General features: G+C 35.8%; 1 protein-coding gene across 1 annotated transcript in view; it reads right to left on the reverse strand.

The window, feature by feature from the left end:
• Window positions 1-7,989, reverse strand: part of plod3 (procollagen-lysine, 2-oxoglutarate 5-dioxygenase 3) — a 21,717-nt gene extending 13,728 nt beyond the window's left edge. Inside the window, exons 1-6 of the mRNA XM_052091398.1 lie at window positions 7,789-7,989; window positions 4,647-4,738; window positions 4,429-4,565; window positions 4,165-4,328; window positions 3,971-4,083; window positions 1,778-1,841 (exon numbers count right to left, since the gene is read on the reverse strand). Of these exons, the coding sequence (XP_051947358.1) occupies window positions 1,778-1,841; window positions 3,971-4,083; window positions 4,165-4,328; window positions 4,429-4,565; window positions 4,647-4,738; window positions 7,789-7,855 (637 nt within the window). The 5' untranslated portion in view covers window positions 7,856-7,989. The remainder of the gene's footprint in view (window positions 1-1,777; window positions 1,842-3,970; window positions 4,084-4,164; window positions 4,329-4,428; window positions 4,566-4,646; window positions 4,739-7,788) is intronic.
• Window positions 7,990-15,225: the final 7,236 nt, after the last annotated feature.

Below are 15,225 nucleotides of genomic sequence, written 5' to 3' on the forward strand. Positions count from 1 at the left end.
AGTGTGTGTGAATATATGAGTGTGTATATGAGTGTGTGTGAATATATGAGTGTGTGTGAATATATGAGTGTGTGTGAATATATGAGTGTGTGTGAATATATGAGTGTGTGTGAATATATGAGTGTGTATATGAGTGTGTGTGAATATATGAGTGTGTGTGAATATATGAGTGTGTGTGAATATATGAGTGTGTGTGAATATATGAGTGTGTATATGAGTGTGTGTGAATATATGAGTGTGTATATGAGTGTGTGTGAATATATGAGTGTGTGTGAATATGAGTGTGTGTGAATATATGAGTGTGTGTGAATATATGAGTGTGTATGAATATATGAGTGTGTATGAATATATGAGTGTGTGTGAATATATGAGTGTGTGTGAATATATGAGTGTGTGTGAATATATGAGTGTGTGTGAATATATGAGTGTGTGTGAATATATGAGTGTGTGTGAATATATGAGTGTGTGTGAATATATGAGTGTGTGTGAATATATGAGTGTGTATATGAGTGTGTGTGAATATATGAGTGTGTGTGAATATATGAGTGTGTATATGAGTGTGTGTGAATATATGAGTGTGTATATGAGTGTGTGTGAATATATGAGTGTGTGTGAATATATGAGTGTGTGTGAATATATGAGTGTGTATATGAGTGTGTGTGAATATATGAGTGTGTGTGATATATGAGTGTGTGTGAATATATGAGTGTGTGTATATATGAGTGTGAATATATGAGTGTGTGTGAATATATGATGTGTGTGAATATATGAGTGTGTGTGAATATATGAGTGTGTATATGAGTGTGTGTGAATATATGAGTGTGTGTGAATATATGAGTGTGTATATGAGTGTGTGTGAATATATGAGTGTGTATATGAGTGTGTGTGAATATATGAGTGTGTATATGAGTGTGTGTGAATATATGAGTGTGTATATGAGTGTGTGTGAATATATGAGTGTGTGTGAATATATGAGTGTGTGTGAATATATGAGTGTGTATATGAGTGTGTGTGAATATATGAGTGTGTATATGAGTGTGTGTGAATATATGAGTGTGTGTGAATATATGAGTGTGTATATGAGTGTGTGTGAATATATGAGTGTGTGTGAATATATGAGTGTGTATATGAGTGTGTGTGAATATATGAGTGTGTATATGAGTGTGTGTGAATATATGAGTGTGTATATGAGTGTGTGTGAATATATGAGTGTGTGTGAATATATGAGTGTGTGTGAATATATGAGTGTGTATATGAGTGTGTGTGAATATATGAGTGTGTGTGAATATATGAGTGTGTATATGAGTGTGTGTGAATATATGAGTGTGTATATGAGTGTGTGTGAATATATGAGTGTGTGTGAATATATGAGTGTGTGTGAATATATGAGTGTGTATATGAGTGTGTGTGAATATATGAGTGTGTATATGAGTGTGTGTGAATATATGAGTGTGTGTGAATATATGAGTGTGTATATGAGTGTGTGTGTATATGAGTGTGTGTGAATATATGAGTGTGTATATGAGTGTGTGTGAATATATGAGTGTGTGTGAATATATGAGTGTGTATATGAGTGTGTGTGAATATATGAGTGTGTATATGAGTGTGTGTGAATATATGAGTGTGTATATGAGTGTGTGTGAATATATGAGTGTGTATATGAGTGTGTGTGAATATATGAGTGTGTATATGAGTGTGTGTGAATATATGAGTGTGTGTGAATATATGAGTGTGTATGAGTGTGTGTGTGTATGAGTGTGTGTGTGTGTGAGTGTACCTATAGCTCCATTAAGGTTCTGAAATATGTAGGATTTGTGGTCCAGTGTAATGTTGAACTTTCTCTGGAAAACAGAAACTGGATTTAGCATGAACAGCTTCATATGAAAACACACAATGGACTCCAAAACTCACCGACATCCACAGAACTCAACGCACTCATTGAAATAATTATTCTGCAGAAATATTATAATCTAACTGTACTTTATATTACTTTGCCACAGTTATATTGAGCGGAATTAAAAAATTAAAAAATAGATTCAATTTAATTATTAATTAAATATACCCAAATTGTTTCAGAATCTAATGGAATTGTTTTAAGCAATTAGACGATTTTCTATAATCCACTTTTAATTCTGCACCAAAATACATATTATTTATTTCAGGTTATCAAGTAAACAGTCAGAAACTGAAAAAGTCACAAAATGTAAAATAAAACGAACTTTTATGTAATAATTAGGGCTGTCAATCCATTACAAATTTGAATCAAATTAATTAAACGATGTTCCGATTAATTAATCGCCATATTATTGATCATAAGTCAATCATTGACACACAGTTCACAGTAATCCATTACACAAGTGAATTTATCAATCAGAGATTATGATGCTTGTTTAAGGACCGTCAATGAACACCTGCGTCAGACATGCTTGTGTAGCGTCTCGGGTGTGTTGCGTCATAAATATACATTATTTAGGTCACTGTTTCAAGTTAAATATAGTTTAATACTCAATCTTTAAACACATCTTGAGATCTCTTAGTTCAGATTTGTGCTCCATCAAATGTTTTGAACGCAAGAATGTAACTCATGTTTGTGTTGTTCTGCTGAAGCGTTTCTTCACTGTATAAACTGTGTGTTGCTCATACAGCTGAAGTTTCACTTACTGCCCCCTGGAGTAAACAGGTGGTACTACACGCATTTCTCAGTGCAATTAATTGCGTAAATGTTTTTAACGCATTATTTTTTATAAAATTAAATCGCACTGAATTAACGTGTTACATATTGTAATCTTATTAAGTACCAATTAACCCTTTAAGTACTGAAGGATTTGTTTAAAGATTTCCTGTTTCAACGGCATATAACTTGACCAAAAAAAAAATACAAAAAAGGAATTTCAAGTGTTTGGTATCATGGTTAAGAAACTTTTTCAATTTCTTTAATGATATGGCTATTATAATGCATTCTACCTGCTGAAAAATCAAAGCTGTAGTCAAAAAAGCACTTTTTTTTTCATATTTGACAGATTTTACATTGTATATCTCTGGGTGTAAATAAGGTGCATCCCAATCATGTCAACTGTAACAGAGTAAAAGTTTGTGTTGATACGACAAAGCAATCAAAAGTTATAACATTACAAATATAATGTATCATAGTGTCCAAAAACATCTCCAAACAAATAAAAGATAATAATTGTACATAAGAACTAATTACACATGCAAACACAACAATGACTAAAGGTTTGCATAGCATGCAGACATGATTTTAGTCATGAGATTTCACAGAATGAGTTTCATTCTGTGTCATTTGAGTCATCATTGAGTCTGTGTCGTGTGTTTGGCGCCATCTCCTGGTGGTCATATGTAACATTGTGCTTCATGTGGATTATCTAATGATCTATACATCTGATGTGAGTGTGTGTGGACTCAATTGAAAGATAATCACAGACTCTAAATAATGAAATGTGATGTTTTATGTTCCATAAATTTTTCGTGAAGTTATAAGCAGAAACGCGGCATATCGGCAACACCAACATAATTGTTAAAGACATATATTTAGCTGTTACTCGCTATATTTTAGTCTGTGAGTAAAACAAATAGGCTGGTTGTATTTTACTCTTTGAGATCTTTCCAACAACATATGACACATGAATATTTGATCAGTTTGATGTTTTTACTAAATGCAATATTATGCACATTTCAAAGCACTCGTGCAATTTTGGTCATAATATCTATATGCATTGGAAAGTAGATCTTCTAATCTATCAAATTATTCATATTTTGTGTTGGTCAAGACTGCAGTTATTAATATATTGCCTTTTTTTTGTTTCGCGCACCCGTCGGCAGGTGGGTTAAATACGATTCAATTATAGTAGTTCAATACGATATATAAATATTATACTATTCCTTTAAAAAAAATACTATTAGTGGTAACAGTCCAGCTAAAGAGCCACTATCAACACACAATCATACACACCCTCTGCTCTTTATCCAGGTAGATGCGTGTGTAAAACAGCTGGTCGTCATCGTCGTCTTTGAATTTCCACTGTTGCACAATCGAGTAAATCTCAGAAGCGTAGCCAATAAAACCTACACAGACAAACACAATAACATGGTCATCAGCTGTTATGACTCGGGATGTTCAGCTTTACACAATCTCTTCTGTCTTACCTCCAGAGTTGAGGTAGCGTTTGCCGTTATGCACCACCGGGTATTTTGAAGCGAGTCTTTGGTCTGGCCAACAGAATCCCTCCGCAGAGAAAATCACACGATGAGCAAAATAAGAAAACTTCTTGAGCAGCTCGTCTGGACCGCTGGCTAAAATCACATCATAACTGCACACACGATTAAAACACACATTAGTTTTGACTCGTCCCTCATGGTTACAGTAAATGCACTTATAACAGAAGTCTATGGGGCACAATATATTCCCACCTGTCTACAAACATGATGACTGTGTTTCGTTTGTCTTTGTGTTTCTCTAGCTCTTTCTTCAGCCAGCGAACCTTCTGCCCACCACCAACAGTCCTGGCCACATCACCCCCCCTCCACTCCTCGCCCAGACCCAGAACCTGCACAACACAAACACACATGTGAGATGAGCTAACGGAGCCGCAGATGAGATCTGGAGGTTAAATGGCTGGATGTGGCACCTGAACGGTGTAGTTGAACTGTCTGATTGTCCTCATGAACCTCATGTAGCCATCAGTCACTTCTGTAGCTGCGGTGATCACCAACAGCCCGTCTGCAGAGACACAAACGGAGGTCATTCCTACTGTTTATCATCAGAGTGCGGCCACTGACCAAACACAATCAAGTATTCCAGAGAGACGTGGAATAAAAGTCTTTAAACGGAGAGCAGTTACCAAATCCAAACAAACACATCTGACGATATATGACGACGATGTGCATTGATACATAAAACAAGAGCTGGATTTGAAAACGAGGCGTCTGCATTAGTGATATATCGGCCGATATTTGGCCATTTTGCGATGGTCAAATCGGCCGATAACTGCGTTCGCATCGGTCGACCACTAGTTTGCATGACCTCTCCAAACTAATAAAAGATAATAATTGTACATAAGAACTAATTACACATGCAAACACAACAATGACTAAAGGTTTGCATAGCATGCAGACATGATTTTAGTCATGAGATTTCACAGAATGAGTTTCATTCTGTGTCATCTGAGTCATCATTGAGTCTGTGTCGTGTATTTGGCGCCATCTCCTGGTGGTCATATGTAACATTGTGCTTCATGTGGATTATCTAATGATCTATACATCTGATTATCTTGTGTGTGGACTCGATTGAAATATAATCACAGACTAAAAATAATCATATGTGATATTTTATGTATATGAAGTTATAAGCAGAAATGCGGCATTTAAGCAACACTAAACATAATTGTCAAAGACATATTTAGCTGTTACTTGCTATATTTTCATCTGTGAGTAAAACAAATACTCTGGTTGTATTTTACTCTTTGAGATCTTTCCAACAACATATGACACATGAATATTTGAGGAGTTTGATGTTTTTACTGATTGCAATAATACGTACAGTTTAATTTGTATACAGCTTACAGAGTTCATTTCGACTCGTTCCTCCTTTTCTTTAAATGTGTGTTCCAGTGTCTCTTCCAATGGAAGTCAATTTTTGGAGGATTTAAAGGCACTTACATTAATTCTACAGTTAAAACTTGTGTTATTTGAGCTGTACATTTGTTTAAATCTTCCTTTTTACGGTGGTTTTGGGGTTTGTTGACGTTACATCGTCATGGCAACAGAGTTGTATAATTGTCTATAACTTGAACAATTCTATAAATTAAGAAATATTGTTCTTCTTGTTCATTCATGATGCATTTAATAATGTGAACATAAAGGAATTGTGAAGTGTTGTCAATATTATCTGCATGTGATGACACTTCACCAGAAACTACTCATGCTCAAAATAGTACCATAAAAAGTTTTATTTGTCATTTTCACAACAACACAACATACCGAAACACCTGCTGACATGAATGAAATGTGTTACATATGTTACATTGGCGATACATCAGAAAATAATCAACTAGCAATTAGGCGCTAATTTGCCAACGTTTCCAAAGATCATCTGATTCTAAAAGCAGTGTAGTGTGTATCCAATTACAAAGTAATTCGTTACTGTAATCTAATTACTTTTAAGTAAAAAAGTAGTGTAATATATTACATTTGAAATTCTTGTAAACAGATTACAGTTACTAACTTTCAGTTAAAGTAATTACTTTTAAGTGCATTACCTACACTTAAGTAATCGGAGTAATTCAAAGATGAATTCATATGTACGTCTGTTAGCGTTTCTATAAGAGCTGAACGGTGACATATTTAAACGTTTTAAATTTGAGCGGAAAACCAAAAACTGTAAAAGGAACTGTGATTTAGAAAGTAACTTAAGTACAATTATTAGTAATGCGATTACTTTTTAGATGAAGTAATCAGTAAAGTAATCTGATCATTTTTGTTTATAAGTAATTAGTCATTTGTAGTGGATTCGTTATTTTGCTAAACTTACTAACCGATTTAGCATCACTAAATGTATTGTGCAAGTGTCGAATGCAGTCAACGGCAGACGAGGACCGTCCGTAAGCCGAGAAAATCTGTGTCCTCGTCTCCTGTTGACTGTATTAAACGTGTGAGTGAATACGAATGCATTCGACACATGCGCAATAACATTTTGTGATACTGTTTCAGTACAGATACAGCAATCACATGCGCCGACGATGTGTACAGACGAGGGTCAGGTTACGTTCTGACGATATTTGCGTTATGCAAACTGCGCGTTCCGATCAGCAACGTGGACAACCGAAGTATACTTTAGCCTATTCATATTTCGCTCGTGGTCAAAAGAGAATACTTTGAAAGGCTGAATGCACGACCGGTGCGAGACGACCTGGACTTCTTCCTTGCTGAGCCTTTCAGGTGATGTCCATATAGGACTGGTTTTGCTGTGGATCTAGATACTCGTCCACCTGTTTCCTCCAGCATCTTCACAAGCTCCTTTGCTGTTGTTCTGGGATTGATTTGCACTTTTCACACAAACTACGTTCATCTCTAGGAGACAGAATGCATCTCCTTCCTGAGCGGTGTGATGACTGTGTGGTCACATGGTGTTTATACTTGTGTACTATTGTACAGATGAACGTGGCACCTTCAGGGGTTTGGAAATTGCTCCCAAGCATGAACCAGACTCGTGGAGGTCCACAATGTTTTTCTGGTCTTGTGTGATTTCTTTTGATTTTGCCATGATGCCAAGCAAAGAGGATGTAAAATACATCCTCAGGTACACCTCCAATTCAGGTACACCTCCTATCAGAAGCTAACTGGCTAAAGGCTTGACATAATTTCTGGAATTTTCCAAGCTGCTTAAAGGCACTGTTAACTTAGTGTATATGTATATATAAATATATATAATATCATAGATCATAGTTGTTATATACTGTTGTAAAACTATGGTAAATGTTCATTAGGGATGTATAAAGGCCACAATGCTTTAAATCTTCAGAGTTAAACCGGAGAAGACCGCGAGAAACTCAAATCCAGATCACAGAAGATCCAGAATGTTCCACAGGAGGATCTGAGTTTGAGTTTCTCACGGTTCTGTTAGGAGGTCCGCAATGTTCTGAATGTCCATCACGCTTTCTCATCTGTAATTATCACTATAGATGCAGGTCGGGTCGAAAATGGTTTGACTGGACATTTAAATGCAAGACAAACTAACGGCTGACACAGACTGTAATGTAACGGATCTTGTACCTGGTGTTCCGGGTCGCGGCTCGGTTCGGCAGAGCTGAAGAAAGCTCAGAATCATCACCAGAATCATCGCGCTCGAGGGTCACCGCACTATCTCGACTCGCTCCGGTTCTCCGGGTTCGGATCAGCTGTCCGGTTGCTCGAGCGTAGAACTATCCCGAACTTCGCGGAAGGACGGCAGGAATGTTGGGGTCTGCCTGTGGAAACGCCCCGTTTCCGCTACGTCGCCGTATGAGCGTGCAGCAGAAGATGACGGACAGGGAAGCAGCCAATAGGAAAAGAGAATGCGACGCAGTTGACCAATCAGAGTCAGACAAATGAAAATCAAGTCTTCTGAAATATCACGTCCCTCGGCTACAGAAACAGAGGTGTGTGTGTGTGTGAGGAGTGCCACGTTTTAGAAATAGCTCAAGGGGTGTGTGAATAATATTTCTAAATATAAATATGTAAATCCTATATACTGTATTTATATATATGTGTGTGTATATATATATATATATATATATATATATATATATATATATATATATATATATATATATATATTTTTTTTTTTTTTTTTTTTTTTGAAGGTTAAAATTCTGTGAAAATGTATATTGTGAATGACAAACATAATATAAAGAATATTTTATCATTTAATAATCATAATTAATTGTCTGTATGTTTCCATAGTAAGTGATTTTATCACAGTAAAATCATGTTAACACACATATTGTTTACATCTTGTGTGTATACTTTTTAAACAGCGAGTATTTTAATGTTTACAGATTAAATCCCATTGACTTCTATTGGAAGTGTCTCACTGGAACACAGATTTAAAAAAAATTATATAGGTTTTTAATTTTATCCCGTTTTGGAATTGGAATTTTGGAATGCGCAATTCCCACTACTTAGTAGGTCCTTGTGATGTCGCGGTTACTCACGTCAATCCGGGTGGCAGAGGACAAGTCTCAGTTGCCTCAGTGTCAGAGACCGTCAATCCGCGCATCTTATCACGTGACTCGTGAACTCACCACACACCCCATTGAGAGAACCACTAATCACCACCACGAGGAGGTTACCCCATGTGACTCTACACTCCCTAGCAACTGGAACAATTTGGTTGCTAAGGAGACCTGTCTGGAGTCACTCACCACGACCTGGATTCAAACTCACGACTCCAGGTGTGATAGTCAGCATCAATACTCGCTGAGATACCAAGCCTCCCCCCCCACTGTAACACAGATTTAATGCAAAGAAGGGATGAGTAGAAATGCTTAACTTGTATTGAACCTGGAATTATTCATCACTTTCCATCATAACTTAAAAATCTTCATTATCCTAAAGCTTAATTTATTTAATGAGAGATCTGACTTTTGGACACCACTGTACATTCTTTTACACATCCAGTCAAAAGTTTGGGAACACCTGCTCATTCTTTATTATTATTATTTACCACAGTTTTGGTTTGAAAGCAGCGGCTTCCTTCATGATGTCCTGCCATGGACACCATACCTGTTTAATGTTTTCTGTACAGTAGACTCATGAACAGAGATGTTCACCAGTTCCAATGATTCCTACAAGTCTTTATCGTTTACTTTATTAACTCGATTAGCATTCTGCGGTGTGTCCTTTAAGTCATCTTGACTGGACGGCCACTTCTAGAGAGAGTACCTATAGTAGGCAAGGCAAGTTTATTTATATAGCACATTTCATACACAATGGTAATTCAAAGTGCTTTACATAGAAGAGATTAAAATAAGAATAAAAAATAAGAATAATTGAAACAGTTTAGAATATAAAATAAAATACAGTACAAACAGTCGGACACACAGTGGCACAGTGCTTATTCAGTAAACGCACAGCTAAACAGATGTATTTTGAGTCTGGATTTGAATGTGACTACTGTAGGAGCACATCTGATTTCTTCTGGAAGCTGGTTCCAGCTGCGGCTGGCATAATAGTTAAAAGCAGACTCTCCTTGCTTAGAGTGAACCCTTGGTATTTCTAGCTGATGTGATCCTAATGATCTGAGTGATCTGTTGGGTTTATATTCAGTGAGCATATGTACTAGATCATCTCCATTTATAGACAGTTTGTCTAACTGTGGACAGATGAATATCTAACGGCCACTTCTAGTGAGAGTACCTATAGTACTAAATCATCTCCATTTATAGACAGTTTGTCTAACTGTGGACAGATGAATATCTAACGGCCACTTCTAGTGAGAGTACCTATAGTACTAAATCATCTCCATTTATAGACAGTTTGTCTCACTGTGGACAGATGAATATCTAACGGCCACTTCTAGTGAGAGTACCTATAGTACTAAATCATCTCCATTTATAGACAGTTTGTCTCACTGTGGACAGATGAATATCTAACGGCCACTTCTAGTGAGAGTACCTATAGTACTAAATCATCTCCATTTATAGACAGTTTGTCTCACTGTGGACAGATGAATATCTAACGGCCACTTCTAGTGAGAGTACCTATAGTACTAAATCATCTCCATTTATAGACAGTTTGTCTCACTGTGGACAGATGAATATCTAGCGGCCACTTCTAGAGAGAGTACCTATAGTACTAAATCATCTCCATTTATAGACAGTTTGTCTCACTGTGAACAGATGAATATCTAACGGCCACTTCTAGTGAGAGTACCTATAGTACTAAATCACCTCCATTTATAGACAGTTTGTCTAACTGTGGACAGATGAATATCTAACGGCCACTTCTAGAGAGAGTACCTATAGTACTATATCATCTCCATTTATAGACAGTTTGTCTAACTGTGCACAGATGAATATCTAACGGCCACTTCCAGAGAGAGTACCTATAGTACTAAATCATCTCCATTTATAGACAGTTTGTCTAACTGTGGACAGATGAATATCTAACGGTCACTTCTAGAGAGAGTACCTATAGTACTAAATCATCTCCATTTATAGACAGTTTGTCTAACTGTGGACAGATGAATATCTAACGGCCACTTCTAGTGAGAGTACCTATAGTACTAAATCATCTCCATTTATAGACAGTTTGTCTAACTGTGCACAGATGAATATCTAACGGCCACTTCCAGAGAGAGTACCTATAGTACTAAATCATCTCCATTTTTAGACAGTTTGTCTAACTGTGGACAGATGAATATCTAACGGTCACTTCTAGAGAGAGTACCTATAGTACTAAATCTTCTCCATTTATAGACAGTTTGTCTAACTGTGCCAAATGAATATCTAACGGTCAATTCTAGAGAGAGTACCTATAGTACTAAATCATCTCCATTTATAGACAGTTTGTCTAACTGTGGACAGATGAATATCTAACGGCCACTTCTAGTGAGAGTACCTATAGTACTAAATCACCTCCATTTATAGACAGTTTGTCTCACTGTGAACAGATGAATATCTAACGGCCACTTCTAGTGAGAGTACCTATAGTACTAAATCACCTCCATTTATAGACAGTTTGTCTAACTGTGCACAGATGAATATCTAACGGCCACTTCCAGAGAGAGTACCTATAGTACTAAATCATCTCCATTTATAGACAGTTTGTCTAACTGTGGACAGATGAATATCTAACGGCCACTTCTAGAGAGAGTACCTATAGTACTAAATCATCTCCATTTATAGACAGTTTGTCTCACTGTGGACAGATGAATATCTAACGGTCACTTCTAGAGAGAGTACCTATAGTACTAAATCATCTCCATTTATAGACAGTTTGTCTAACTGTGACAGATGAATATCTAACGGTCAATTCTAGAGAGAGTACCTATAGTACTAAATCATCTCCATTTATAGACAGTTTGTCTAACTGTGGACAGATGAATATCTAATGGCCACTTCTAGTGAGAGTACCTATAGTACTAAATCACCTCCATTTATAGACAGTTTGTCTCACTGTGAACAGATGAATATCTAACGGCCACTTCTAGTGAGAGTACCTATAGTACTAAATCACCTCCATTTATAGACAGTTTGTCTAACTGTGCACAGATGAATATCTAACGGCCACTTCTAGTGAGAGTACCTATAGTACTAAATCATCTCCATTTATAGACAGTTTGTCTAACTGTGGACAGATGAATATCTAACGGCCACTTCTAGTGAGAGTACCTATAGTACTAAATCATCTCCATTTATAGACAGTTTGTATGGCAAGCCGATTTAACTTTTATTCATTTCCAGGATATGAATTCTTGATATCAACAATTCAATTTTCACTAGTTAAAATGATAGTTATTGATATCAGGAATTCGATATCTACTAGTAACAATGGAAATTTTTGATATCAGAAATTAAATTTCCACAAGTAGCTAATTCTTGATATCAACAATTACATTTTTACTAGTTAAATGCTTATTCTAGATATCAAGAATTGTATTTCAACTAGTAAAAACTATAATTCTTGATATCTGTAATTGTATTTTCACTAGTGAAATGTCACCATAGGCTGCCATTCAAAATCAATTGTTGATATCAAGAATTGATTTCTTACTAGTTATAATTCGAATACACATATCAGCTTTGTATTTATATCATTTTTGATATCAATAATTACATTGTTACTAGTAAAAATGTGAATTCTTGATATCAAGAATTACGTGGTTACTAGTAAAAATTTATATTCTAGATATCAACAATTGAATTGCTACTAGTAAAAATTTTAATTTTTGATATCTGAAAATGTATTTCTGATATCAATATAATTTCAGATATCTAAAATGGCTTTCTTACTAGTAACAATCACATTCATGATATCAGAAATGAACATTGTCACTAGTGAAAATGGAATTATTGAGATCAAAAATGAACATTGTTACTAGTAGCAGTTCAATTGTTGATATCAAGAATAGACATTTCAACTAGTGACAATTGAATTCTTGATATCAAAAATAAAGGTTTTTACTAGTACGAATTGTATTTCTGATATGTGAAATTGGAATTTCAACAAGTAAGAAATCAATTCTTGATATCAACAATTGATTTTGAATGGCAGCCTATGGTGACATTTCACTAGTGAAAATACAATTACAGATATCAAGAATTATAGTTTTTACTAGTTGAAATACAATTCTTGATATCTAGAATGAGCATTTAACTAGTAAAAATGTAATTGTTGATATCAAGAATTAGCATTGTTACTAGTGGAAATTTAATTTCTGATATCAAAAACTGCCATTGATACTAGTAGATATCGAATTCCTGATATCAACAATTATCATTTTAACTAGTGAAAACTGAATTATTGATATCAAGAATTCATATGCTGGAAATGAATAAAAGTTAAAACGGCTTGCCATACAGTTTGTGTAACTGTGGACAGATGAATATCTAACAGTCACTTCTAGAGAGAGTACCTATAGTACTAAAACACCTCCATTTATAGACAGTTTGTCTAACTGTGGACAGATGAATATCTAACGGCCACTTCTAGTGAGAGTACCTATAGTACTAAATCATCTCCATTTATAGACAGTTTGTCTAACTGTGGACAGATGAATATCTAACGGCCACTTCTAATGAGAGTACCTATAGTACTAAATCATCTCCATTTATAGACAGTTTGTCTAACTGTGAACAGATGAATATCTAACGGACACTTCTAGAGAGAGTACCTATAGTACTAAAACACCTCCATTTATAGACAGTTTGTCTAACTGTGGACAGATGAATATCTAACGGACACTTCTAGTGAGAGTACCTATAGTACTAAATCATCTCCATTTATAGACAGTTTGACTGTGAACAGATGAATATCTAACGGCCACTTCTAGAGAGAGTACCTATAGTACTAAATCTCCTCCATTTATAGACAGTTTGTCTAACTGTGGACAGATGAATATCTAACGGCCACTTCTAGTGAGAGTACCTATAGTACTAAATCTCCTCCATTTATAGACAGTTTGTCTAACTGTGGACAGATGAATATCTAACGGCCACTTCTAATGAGAGTACCTATAGTACTAAATCACCTCCATTTATAGACAGTTTGTCTAACTGTGACAGATGAATATCTAACGGCCACTTCTAGTGAGAGTACCTATAGTACTAAATCATCTCCATTTATAGACAGTTTGTCTAACTGTGGACAGATGAATCTCTAACAGCCACTTCTAGTGAGAGTACCTATAGTACTAAATCACCTCCATTTATTGACAGTTTGTCTAACTGTGACAGATGAATATCTAACGGCCACTTCTAGTGAGAGTACCTATAGTACTAAATCATCTCCATTTATAGACAGTTTGTCTAACTGTGGACAGATGAATCTCTAACAGCCACTTCTAGTGAGAGTACCTATAGTACTAAATCATCTCCATTTATTGACAGTTTGTCTAACTGTGGACAGATGAATATCTAACGGCCACTTCTAGTGAGAGTACCTATAGTACTAAATCATCTCCATTTATAGACAGTTTGTCTAACTGTGGACAGATGAATATCTAACGGCCACTTCTAGTGAGAGTACCTATAGTACTAAATCACCTCCATTTATAGACAGTTTGTCTAACTGTGACAGATGAATATCTAACAGCCACTTCTAGAGAGAGTACCTATAGTACTAAATCACCTCCATTTATAGACAGTTTGTCTAACTGTGGACAGATGAATCTCTAACAGCCACTTCTAGTGAGAGTACCTATAGTACTAAATCACCTCCATTTATTGACAGTTTGTCTAACTGTGGACAGATGAATATCTAACGGCCACTTCTAGTGAGAGTACCTATAGTACTAAATCATCTCCATTTATAGACAGTTTGTCTAACTGTGGACAGATGAATATCTAACGGCCACTTCTAGTGAGAGTACCTATAGTACTAAATCACCTCCATTTATAGACAGTTTGTCTAACTGTGACAGATGAATATCTAACGGCCACTTCTAGTGAGAGTACCTATAGTACTAAATCATCTCCATTTATAGACAGTTTGTCTAACTGTGGACAGATGAATATCTAACGGCCACTTCTAGTGAGAGTACCTATAGTACTAAATCACCTCCATTTATAGACAGTTTGTCTAACTGTGACAGATGAATATCTAATGGCCACTTCTAGAGAGAGTACCTATAGTACTAAATCATCTCCATTTATAGACAGTTTGTCTAACAGTGGACAGATGAATATCTAACGGCCACTTCTAGAGAGAGTACCTATAGTACTAAATCATCTCCATTTATTGACAGTTTGTCTAACTGTGGACAGATGAATATCTAACGGCCACTTCTAGAGAGATTACCTATAGTACTAAATCACCTCCATTTATAGACAGTTTGTCTAACTGTGGACAGATGAATATCTAACGGCCACTTCTAGAGAGAGTACCTATAGTACTAAATCATCTCCATTTATTGACAGTTTGTCTAACTGTGGACAGATGAATATCTAAACTCTTCCAGATAACTTTCCAGCAACAATTCTTGATCGTAGGTCATTCAAGATTTTGTGG

Source organism: Xyrauchen texanus, chromosome 25 (genome assembly GCF_025860055.1).
Source record: "Xyrauchen texanus isolate HMW12.3.18 chromosome 25, RBS_HiC_50CHRs, whole genome shotgun sequence".
Taxonomy (NCBI): Eukaryota; Metazoa; Chordata; class Actinopteri; order Cypriniformes; family Catostomidae; genus Xyrauchen; species Xyrauchen texanus.